General features: G+C 43.6%; 2 protein-coding genes across 4 annotated transcripts in view; one reads left to right on the top strand and one right to left on the bottom strand.

Moving 5' to 3' along the window:
- Positions 1–1,003: 1,003 nt before the first annotated feature.
- fam83gb (family with sequence similarity 83 member Gb) lies at positions 1,004–10,948 on the bottom strand. Its single transcript, XM_014011416.1, has 5 exons — positions 10,435–10,948; positions 8,979–9,146; positions 8,071–8,195; positions 4,623–6,003; positions 1,004–2,032 (listed from the first exon to the last, which is right to left on the bottom strand). Exons 1-5 carry the CDS (start codon positions 10,924–10,926, stop codon positions 1,661–1,663), a joined length of 2,538 nt encoding a protein of 845 aa, XP_013866870.1. The 5' UTR covers positions 10,927–10,948; the 3' UTR covers positions 1,004–1,660.
- LOC106519657 (sodium/glucose cotransporter 5) overlaps positions 2,353–11,901 on the top strand; it is a gene marked incomplete at its 3' end in the record, with an annotated part of 22,806 nt that continues 13,257 nt past the window's right edge. Inside the window, 2 exon segments of one of the 3 annotated variants that reach the window (XM_014011420.1) lie at positions 11,254–11,345; positions 11,433–11,721. Coding sequence is in view for 1 of the 3 variants with exons in the window: in XM_014011417.1 (XP_013866871.1) it covers positions 3,631–3,856 (226 nt within the window). 3 annotated transcript variants of the gene reach the window in all.

Raw genomic sequence — 11,901 nt, 5'->3', positions numbered from 1 at the left:
GTTGTCAACATGTACAGTAATGGGAAATCCAGACTCTTGACCGTTTAGTTAGCCGTTAGCTTCACCAGCCGATCATACGCTCACTGGTTTCTGCGCCCTCCAGCTGTTCTATAGAACCTCCTTGTTTGACCCCTCTACTGAGCAGGCTGCACAGCAAAACAAGATATGTCAGAATTGCACGAATTTTAACACAACCCAGACTCACTGAAGGAATTTTCACCTTAGGGTCCACTGAAGGCAGGTTTACGATATTTGTGTGGGGTCTCAAAAGGTCATTTACTAAAACTAATCTACTGAAGAGGCAACAAAGAAGCTGGCCCTTCTATAGAAAAAGATTGATCGTTATCAGTCTTTGGTTTCTTATCTGAGACTGAGAACAAAAGTCCATGCATTAGCTTTGTTTCTGCGTATGCAAATGGACATGTAAACCTATTAAACTAGTAGCAACTCCACTCTGAGTCTCTCCTGGATAACTGAACTCCTAACTCTTTCTCTAACTGAGAGCCCAGTTACCCTGAAGAGAAAACCCATCCTAACTGCTTGGATCTTTCAGTCACYACCAAGACTTAGTGAGAGTTAGGGTAAGAACGTAGACCGACAGGTAAACAAGGAGCTTTGCCTTGCAGCTCAGCTCCATGTTTATGACAACTACACAATACTGCAGAAGCTAAAATCGATCAGTCTTTCAATCTTGCACTCCTTTCCTCCCTTACTCGTGAACAAAACTCCAAGCTACTTAACTCCTACACTCCCAACCTGAAGTGGTTAGTCAACCATTTTTCGACTCAAAATGAGTCGTTTTATTTGAAAAAAATRYCTGCAGGTAGTCCTAAAATAGAACCTTTACCTGGGATTATCTCCTGATCAGTTTAGCATATTTGTCATATTCTTCAGGCATGAGTTATGTGGCTCCACTGTCTATATGATACATTTTTCATAAAATACAGTACTTTAAATTGTCCATCAGTCTGSTTTAAACTGGTCAGGTCAAGAACGGGTCGAGTTCAGCAACAGTTCATCTTTTTATTTAAAACATTCAGATTTGGTCCCATGACAGCTTTTAACATTTGGTAGTTCTACATTTACTCACTCTGATGGGTACAGTAATGGTCATGAAAGCCCCATCCTTTTACAAACTGTCACCAGTCACAGTGCTATCAGTTCTAAAGTCTGATCAGTATCACTAAGTAGACAGAGGACTGCATATCTCAAATACTGTGTGTGTCGAACACAGACAAGTTTACTGAAAAAGAAACAGGAAGGTAATTGAGGTAATTTGAAGACAAATGTTCTTAATATTGTTTACAGGACTGAAGYGCCTCGGTTGGCTTTACAGTACCACATCTGTTAAGACTGATCTTTTGCAAGAAATTGGGCCTTTTTGATCGACAAAACAAAGTATCCATAGCATCTCATGTATGTAAACACAAACATCATCTGATATGTTACTATCGGGTTATTTCTGCTCAGGCTCTTTCGTGGTTGCTTGTAAAATTCATTATCATAAATAGTTTTTTTTTCCGTTTTTTTTTTTTTAGTAATTGCACCGCAGGATTTTAAATCAGAAAGCAGACAGAAAGGATCCCATACTGAAGCATCACCAATTTCTAAGCAGGAAGTTCATTATTCAAACACCTTTCTGTACCAGTACCTCATTGGTCTACCTCACAGCCTTATTATTCTGAGGCACTTTCTTCTGATTTGCTCCTCCTCGCATTTTCAAATTCCTAAAGTTGCTGAGTTTCGCAAGAGGCACTCCGAGAAACCCCGATGGGTTGGCTGGTGGCTGAGGTGAAGCAYGGTCMGTCTTTCTGGAGCYGGGGCTGTGGCGCCGTGGTGATCGSCCAGAGCGGGTCTCGACGCGAAGGTGGGAYGAACCGGTAGGCGCCGCCTGACTTTGCCAGTAACGGTGTCCTCCTATCACGAGACCAGCCGTATGGGAAGGGCGATGGTAACTTCCTGGTTTGGCGATGATGACTTTGTGTCCCCTCGGCCTCGTCTCACGGGCTGGAGATCGTGAGGTCTGAAAGAGCTGCACGGAGAGAGGAAGCAGAGAGATGAGTTTYATCGACGGAGTTCCTCATGGTGGGATTCTTGGTGCTCAAGCTTTTTTAAAAAAAAAAACATCTTGTCCGTCATTTTCTTAGCTGGTGATTCTTAAGTTTAGTTCAAGTTAAAATTACACAAAACAAACATTAATCTGATGACATTTAAACATGTTCTTTTCTAGCTTTTTACAAATATCAACAGACACTTTCATATAAAGTAACTTAAAAATCTTAATCTTATGTGAAACAAGCTATGAAGATATGTTCTATACAGGTTGAGCTTACTTCACATAGATGGGTTTTAAATTAGCAAATAATCAATTTCCAGAGGAATACTACAGACTGCAATGATAAAGACTTGAGTAATGCATGTCACTTGCTGTCTTCCATGTCAGAGTTATAAACTAAAATCATCTGATGATAAGAAACCACAGTTTAATATCTACAGTATTTAGGTCAAACCTTGCAGAAGAGGTATTTTGTGACGTCAGGCGATAAAACAAGATCTTTCATGATCTGTTMATGCTTAAAGTGTGTTCAGGATGACTCTCAGCAACTACGTCAAATTTAGCTCCATTACTATAAAACTGACTGAATTAAATCCATTTTTGTGCTTCATAAGGTGAATTAGGTGYGGTGGCCATTTTGAAACGAACYGATMCCAAAATTTAGTCAGTTGTGATGTTTACTTTTTTAGTTTTAATAAACTCAGTCCAGTGATTCATGAGATATTTTGCTAACAAACGGACAAACACACACTCATGGGCAAATACAATACTGTAGTAGTGGCAGTAGTAGCAATAGCAGTAGCATTAATAGTTTAACAGCACTTGAGTCAACTGAATGAAATAAAATGTTAAATGTTGAGCCTGTTTTCTGGTAAATGTTGACTGTTTTGGTTCACACCCCAACGATTCCTCTCATACAAACAGTGAGCGGCACCACACAGAAATATCTTTAAAGATGGTGTTTCCAGATAAAGTGAAAGTAATCTCCAGCTCATAATAACTGAAAGTCCAAGTCGAAACATGTTTAAGGASATGAATCCTGAATGATATCTAATGACAACGGTTTAATAAGCATTACCATGCAGAAAACTTTCCCATCCACCCTTGACATTTTTTACACAACCACACTSGGACAGACTCACTAATACCAACCGTTACAGCAATGTGACATTTGGTTGGAAAATCTCTAAAAATTAATTATMTCCTTTTGTGAACTGATCAAATTTGTATGAAAAGRAAAAATACCAATCAACCTGTCACTRTCTCAGTCACCCTCCAAACTGAATGAAGCGTTAAGACTTAAATAATTATGATTTACATCTACAAGMCTGGATAACATTAACACAAGAATAAGCTAATATACTGTGAAGTTGGTCTGTGATTTCAAAGGAGAGCTACGAATTATACAAACATAGGATAACATTGTGTTTTTATTTTCCCCTCTGTATATTTAATTGTTTTTTAATTTTTCTAATAATAAAGTGTACATAAACGACAGGACAAAACTAATTTTCCAGTCTTACCTTAATAATTGGACATTTGCACAAGTTTAATTACGTCGGTTATTCTGTCTTATGCAGCTGTCTCTTTGCACCTCCAGTCTTTTGTTTCTATATTTTATTTGCTGTAACATATTTCTTTTCTTTGTGATTCTGTATAAACAGGTTATTGTGCAACGGTCTCTTTCTGCTAAGAACATGAGTCACGTTAAGGGAGCATCGATCTTCGCTGCCTATCTGAAGATGCTGTCTTTCATCATCATCATYCTCCCTGGAATGATCAGCCGAGCCCTATATCCAGGTCTGAGCCCAAGTGTGGGAGGACGCGCACGCACACACGCACGCACGCACACACACACCTACACACAAACACACACACACACACACGCTTTAGTGAGCCAGAGAAAAGTAAGAGATCATCAGTTTAAACAGGTAGTGACTTGCTCTGATGCCAGAGATCAAACACACCTATTTTGAGATGAGTTGGCACAACACAGAGGTGTGTGTGTGTGTGTGTGTGTGTGTGTGTGTGTGTGTGTGTGNGTGTGTGTGTGTGTGTGTGTGTGTGTGTGTGTGTGTGTGTGTGTGTGTGTTATGTAAGTCCGTTTTTTTCCTGTAAATCTTTTCTTAAAAAAGAAAATTTATGTGAATCTCCGGACTTTCCCAGTAATAACTGATTAAACCTAAATGTTTTGAATATTACGTCAAGCGTTGTGATGAAAGGCAGCGTGTGATATTTTCAACACTAATCATTAAACTCGTTGCTTTTTTTAAATTAAAGTGTAAAAAACTGGGAAAATAAATACCGTCGCACTTTCTTAACACAAACAGGAAAGCATATCTTGAGCTATTTTTTTTCAACCCAGCAGCCTAAAAGTTCCAATAATTTACAATTCTACAAAACAAAAAAAATATTATTAAATGTTTTATTTTTTTTAAAATGTGAAGAAAATAGTTAACACAAATTTTGTTGTTTGATTCAATCATTTAGAACTTGATAAAACTGTTGGCTGTAGTAATTTTCAGTCTTTCAGGGTTGGTATTATATGACTGCACAGGTAGCTCACCTGTCCCGTGTGCTTGTGTGGGGATTCGTGGCTCTGTCTGCGCAGCTGCTGGGACAGCAGAATCAGGGAAACGCTGTCCTCTGAGTGGATGGGCTCYCGCAGGTCCAGCATGCTCTGAGAGAAGCGGGCCATCATGTTGAGTCCATCTCCCAGACGGTGCCCCCGGCCCGATCCCGTCTGCCCCCCGTTGACCACCGGGCCGCTCGGCTCCTGCGGTGAGCAGTCGTAAAACTCCTCTTCTGATCCTGCAGAAACACTCGAGGGGTCTTCGTTGACCATTCGGTCACAAATGACCTTAGTGCTGTCCTGGCTGCCCTCCTCGTTGCTCCCAGAGTCTCTGTCGTGGCTCGCCGATAACATTCGACTGMGGGTCGGCGTCAGCGGCTGCTGTTTCGGCTCTTTGCTTAGACTGTCCAGTTGGTCCATTTTCATCAAAGTGACCTGCGCCTCGCTGGGCTGCTCTGACGAGCCGGGGTCTATGACTAACTGCAGCGTGCGGCGTTTAGGAACGGGAGGCGCTGCTGGTTGAGTCTTTGGAGTTTGAGTAACACTGTCTGTAGGCTCAGCAGGGACTTCAGATGGTGGTGCAGATGTGTCTTCATGTGGTTTGGGTGTGTCTTGTGTGGGAGACGTGTCGGGCTGCTGAGTGGATTCTGTGGATTCAGTTTGGTCCTTGTTTGGATCTTTATCCTGTTGGAGAGTTTGATCTGTAGGAGTTGTGGGAGCAGAGGTTTCGGGGCTTGTGTTCACTGGAGGATTTACAGCTGTTTGAGCATCTTTTGCATCTTGACTTGAAGCCTGTCCCTCAGCCGGGGCTGGTACGGTCAGTGGTGCGCTGAAGCGTATAGCCTGGCTAACCTCAAACCTCTCTGACCTCTGCAAGTGAACCTGATTGGACCTTTTGTCATCCCTGATATTAATGAAGCCAATCACATCGCTTGGCGGGTCTGGCTCTGGCCAGGTGGGCAGGTATGGGATCAGGTTTGCTTTCTCCAGATTGAGTAACCCGGGATGTATGGACGGCTCTTCAATGACCCCCTTAAGACGTCCTTTTGGCATTTTCAGCCCAGTGGGATTCTGGGAGTTTGAGTTCTTGTTGCTGGAGTTCTGGTCGGAGGGGGCAGGACTCGTGTGGGTCCCTGTGGCAACAAGCGCATATTTGGGATTGATGAGCTTCCTGGCCACCGCAGCTGAGACGGGAGCAGGAGCTGGCTGAGGGAGCGGGTCGGGGATTGGCTCGTCTCCCATTTGGACCTTGTTGAGGGACACGCCTCTGGACACGAGGTAGAGGCCTTGAAACTGGATGTCGAAGGTCTCCACTGCCTGCCCCGTGATCACAGTGATGAGGTTACGGTCCAACCGAGACGAGGACCAGGTGAAACTGGAACACCACAGAGAGGAAAACATCAGTCTACGGAAGCAACTTACAAATCTGCTGTCTTACACTTTGAGAAAACCCAAACTATGGTGTGTAATAGTTTATTTTTTTACACCACACATTTGTTCCCTGAAGTCACGTCTCACACACTTCTCTTTGATTAAACAGCAAACGTTTTCTGCTCAACTTCCTTGTGAAACAAGAGCTAAGGAAAAAAACTCCTGACACACAGCTATAGACGGCTGAAGTTTCCGTGCGTGAAAATTTGCCCAAATTAGAGAAATTAGCTTTATGTGATAAATGGAATGCTGCGACAAGTCACAACTAGTCTGAAAGGAAAAGTGAAAACATTACAGACACCATGTTTAATGTTTGCATTCATAATTTAAAGTGCCTGTGACATGTACTGTGTATTATTCAAACACAAAAAGTCAAAGAAAACGTCTTTATGTTTAAGAAAGTTGGAATAATACACACAATTTTACCCATTTTTTCCCTTAACTGGCATTATTTCTTTTGAACTTGACTCAGCCAATGTGAAACAGGAAGTGACATCAAAGGGGAACACTTTAACAAAGAAAGCTCCCTGGTCTTTGTTTATTGAAACAGTAATATTTGAACTCTGACTCCTCTTCATCTCTCTGATAGAGACTCAAAATAATCTTATGGTGCGTTCACACCGAACGCGATTTCAGCTTCAAAATCGCAGCCAACGCTGAAGTTTGAAGCTTGTGCACTTTGAGGTCAGACGCAGGACAGCTGCGCTGCACGGCGACAGCCCCCCTCCCCTCCCTCCTCTGTGGGGCTGTTTAATGTCGGACGAGGAAGTGGCTTTGCTTTATTTACAGAGAGCCAGAGCACGTCACGTTCATCAGATAATTAATTCATAATTAATTCACCAGATAATTCAGAGTAGAGGCTCACAGCTCGCTTTCAGGACTATTTTTTTCAGTCTGATGAGTCGCTGCCACGCATTGGTGCAGATCAGGACACGACTGCAGCACTCATTTCAGCTAAAGAGCAGGAGCTCTGTCTGTTTCAGGTTAGTGGACATCATTCAGTAAACTGTCCCGTCGGGAAATATGTCGCTACGTCACACAGTGGAGTCTCTCTGATTGGTTGACGTGGCGCGTCGAGCTGCAAAAGTTCAGATTTTCTAACTTCAGCGATTTGCGCCTCAGCACGTCGAACGCTCAGATCGTTCAAATCGTTCAAATCGCGCTGCTCTAATCGCGCTTGAGGCGCCGCAGAACTTCCCGACGTTGCTTGAAGTGCGTCCACCATAGACTTTGTATGTAAACCTGCTGCTCCTGACGCTGAAATCGCGTTCGGTGTGAACGCACCATCAAGAAACATCAGATTCTTCTCTACAGTCTGGGTTGTTAGCTGTTGTAGCAATGCTCTGTTCACATTCAGACATTCCCCTTCGACATCACTTCCTGTTACTTTACAGGCAAAAATCTCAACAACTGTTCATCTCAGCGACATGAAATTTCTTTTGCAATATTTTTGTCAATAACATCTTTTCAAAAATGCATTCATGTGTTACAAAAATTGGACATCACAGGCACTTTAAGATTTGATTAGCTTAAATATTCAAATATTTCTATTTATCTCTCTGTGTCAGCAAAGAGAAAAAGACATGTCAGTCGTAAAAGATCCTTTATGTGAATAAATGGAAAGACGATGATTATAAAATGGCTCATTTTAAAGCTGCACAGAGAGAGGACGCTTAAAAGTGAGGACAATATCTGCCTCTGTAGCTGCCACATTCTTGTCTGTTCATCAGCTAGCTGCTAATGTTTTCTGTCAGCTATTTTCTACAGAGAAGAATGTGTGTGCGTGATTTATAGGAGGAAAAAAAGGCAATCAGCTTCCCGTATGCAGCTGAGAGCTAAGAGATTAAACCGAACCACGGAAGTTTGAAAAAAAGAAACATAAAAATGTTAATTAGAGCTTCGCTGAACCGCAGAGTTGAGTGACTATTCCTCAGGGGGATTGGTTGCTTTATTTTTTTTGTTTTAAAAAGCAGGTTTACAGCTGAAGTAATGCATTCTTTGCACCGCTCACCTGTAGGAACCAGAGATGGCTCTGTCTCCGTCCACCAGGAGAAACTTCTCATTCAGAGAGCCACGCACCTTCTGGGCCGACCTCGTGAAGAACTCCACGCCTCCGCAGCAGCGCACTCGCAGATTCTGTGAAGACATGACCGCGCACGGGGTTAAAACTCTCTGCCAATCTAGAGGAATTGGTGCCGAGGGACGAAGGGAATCGTAATGAACAAAGGAGAAATAAAGGCGACAATATAATAGACTTTAAAAAAAAAGGACGGCTTCTTAAAGCTCAGTGTTCATAACACCGCAACCTCATGTCGAGTGATTGTACAGGTTAGAGCCTGGACTCTCTCTGTGTATGTGCATGCTTGTAGGACACACCCTGTGGTGTTTGTCTTCATCTCTGTGATAAGGGTGTGGTTTGCGCTAGTTCTGTGCGAAATCTCACAGGAGCAGCCAAAGAAAAGAGTCGTAAAAGGCTTTACAATAACAGCGGTGAGAAAAGAGATTAGAAGAAAAAAAAACAGTCGAAAGTGGAGGGAAGTCCAGAGCTGTGAGGACGGAAGACAGAGAACTGGAAGCAAAAACTGRCTGGAGAGACAGTCAAGTGAGAGTGCCAGTGTGGTTTATTTAATCGCCCGCAGCACAGGTGGGAATGTGTTGGTGTTCATTCTGGCTTCCAGTCTAAAAAAACATTAAGAAAATTCCCGGGAAACGCTAAGTGTTTTTCTGTTAGTGACAAGACCAGTTTAACTCACCGAGCCAAATCACAGCAAAAAAGAAATCAGCCTGTGGGGATGAAACGGCTAAAATATTTACTATATATGTTCATAATTACCCAAACAAGCACATCTGTGAAGAACAAACTCTTTTGAAATGACTTCCATGTCTGTTGTGAGCGTGTTACAGAGACAGGATGCRAACCTTTAGGTGCCCACGGTGCATATCAGCTCTGCCACACATGGAAAGAAAGCTGGGCACCGCGGCCATGTCGATGATGATGTACACAGGGATCCTGCGTTTGTAGGACGCRTCCAGAAGGTCCCGAAAGATATCCACGTCTGTAAACACGTCCATCACCACAGCGATGACCTGAACGCACGCAGACGAGAAAAACACACACACAGGAAAGCTGGCGTTAGCGCTTCCTGGTTCAATTAAAGCTGCTTTAATTAACAATTTAACAAAAAGATTAGATAGTAGTCCTGAAAGGAGATGTTTCTTCACAAGACTGCTAGAAACGAGGAATGTTTTGCAGTGTGGTGATGAAATGCAGCTCGACTGGACACAGTGTGTTCTTCTGCAGGAACGCAGAATACTAATTACTTAGCCCAGCTAAACGTTTATAACTGCACAACTTAAACGGGAAGACAAAAAGGTAATCATACAGGTGACCAAAAATAAAATCAAAATCAGATTTCAAATAACTTCACGCTTCCAAAGTACAACAGAAGTCACTTCATGTTRAGACAGAGCCCAAGAATTTTAAGTCTACATGCCTCTTTTGTTTTCATGACTCAAACCTTCACCAATATRTGAGCGAGTGTCTGAAGTTATGCATATAAAAAAGGTAAAAGTGATGCATGTAGAGTTGGCATGTCACGCACTCGCTGACGCAAGTGCATTTAAATTTTTTYCCCCCACTGGTACATCAAGCTCAGACTTGTCTGATGAAGGCTTTGCTGAATGCATGTTTGAACACTTGTAGGGAGGTTAAGCCAGTTTGTGACTCAAGACTCGGGTAAATAAGGAGATCTCAAACTAGCAGAAAAGGTGAGCTCTGGGTTAGATGAAATTAGAGACACTGGATTATATTTAATCCAAGTTAACTTGGCCAAGTCTGCTTCGCTGTAAGTACAGTGAAAGCAGCCAAGACAGACAAATGTGTCGTAAATCAACGATTACTAGCTAAAAATCAAACCAGTAATCACAGTGACGTGATCATTTATTTTATTACCAGTTTATATGCTGACTGTAATAAAATTATCAGACACAACAGTGACACACAATTGTTTTATAATTAAACTTAATGCTGACATTTGAGAAGCTGGGAACCATTTTTATCGGTTTGGATCACCCATTATAAATCATCTGGTGTTAAATTAAAAACTCATTGTTCAGATTTATATTGTAACTGAATTGATCTTCACAATACGCAGTTTTAATTTTATAAAGCTGCTTTTGTGGTGTCTGACCTTTTTGTTTTGTGACATTGATCATCCATAAAAAACTAAACATCAACATGTTGCGCAATGATGAGTTCAGTGTTCCTGGATATGCGCTGCTTCATGTTTTGGTTCAGGTGTGTTTGTTTAGTTTTCTGTGTTTTTAATAGAAACATTATCACAGCTGCACGCCTCCTGTTATCTCTGTAACTCACCTTCTGAGCAGAAGCAATGCTTTTCCGCACTACTTCCTTGATGTGCGTTTGGCCCTCGGTGGGAGGTTGTGTGTACACGGTCACCCGCGTCACCCCCCGGTATGAGATGGCCTCGGGCCACCCCAGGTCCAGCTCCGCCACCGAGGCCTCGGACCGGTCCGGCCAGTAGGCGAGCGACACCTCCCCGTCCTCTCCGTCCTCCCCYGGCCCCGGAGTCAAGTTTCCCGGGCCTGGCGTCTCGGGCCTCTGGAGATGCTCGTACCCGGGCCGGTAGGCCTCCGCCGCCAGCGAGATGCTCTCCAGCTCGGGTTCGGAGAGGAACTCCCGGATGCCGGCTTTGTGAACGTAGTCCCTGAACTCATCACGGCCATTGGCGATGAGCGCCTCGAGCGCCAGTCTTTGGTCCTCGCTGTAGAAGAACTCCGGCTTGCTTTCGCTCACGCGCCAGTTGACRTGGTGGTCGTCCAGACACTGGATCTGAGACAAAGCCATGACCTCCTCTGTTTAATAAACAGTGACGTCCTGAAAACACTTCAACCCGCTTCCCGGTCGTCCGTCTGAAGGCTCGAGCCTCGAGTGGTGTGGCATTACGTCCGCGTGACCTGGGCTCGCGAGGCGGTTAAAGGATCCATTTGTGCTTAAAAACGCTTCTTAAAAGTGCGCTGTTCCGTGGTCCGCTGGTTCTGAAAGTCTGTCTCAGGTGAAGTGTGAACAAAAGCTCGCCCGCCCAGAACCACGCCTTTTCTTTTTTTACCTGACGAGGGGCCGGGTAAAGCTCCAGCGACGGCCCGGCCACACAGCTCCAACCTCCGGGGCTCAGACACGAAAGCAGCCGGGGCGCGAAGAGTGGTGTCTGCCTGAGTGAGTCACCTCAAAACGGGAACACGTACTTCAGAAAAGAACAGACACAAGTAATTAATCCTCCTTTAAACGCGTTGAAACTTTTGAGTGACTCAGTAACTGTTGTCGCTGACGAATCACTTTTCCTCCTCCTSTAGTCTGACGGGAGACGAGCTGCMCAGATGTTCTGACAGCTGTTTCACWAAACAACGTGGCACGAACCAGGATCCAGATTCCGCTTTAAACCGAGCTCAGGGCGGGTGCCTGTCGCCTCAAAACACTTTAAAATCACACGAAACGCGTCGAGGTCCAGTGCCGGGCCGAGAGCGAACGTGTCCGACCCGGTCCGACCCCGGAATCCGGCAACGGAAGCTCGATTACCGGGGGCAGAAAGGCGGAGTGTCCGGTAGTTGGATTATGGGAAAGAAGATTAAACCCCACCCTCTGGTCTGGACTAATGTTTGCTTTTCTGACTGAAAAATAAAAGTTGTTGCAAAACACTTTACCAGACTTGTAAAGTAACTAAGTACAAATGCTTAATACTGTTTAAGTAGAAATTTTGGTTAGCTGTATACTTTGAGTAGCTAATTATTTTTCAGGCTACTTTTCACTTCTACTCCTTACATT

Source organism: Austrofundulus limnaeus, unplaced genomic scaffold (assembly GCF_001266775.1).
Source record: "Austrofundulus limnaeus strain Quisiro unplaced genomic scaffold, Austrofundulus_limnaeus-1.0 Scaffold80, whole genome shotgun sequence".
NCBI lineage: Eukaryota > Metazoa > Chordata > Actinopteri > Cyprinodontiformes > Rivulidae > Austrofundulus > Austrofundulus limnaeus.
Note: the sequence above shows the minus strand (reverse complement) of the source record. Positions and strands in the feature narration are given on the sequence as shown.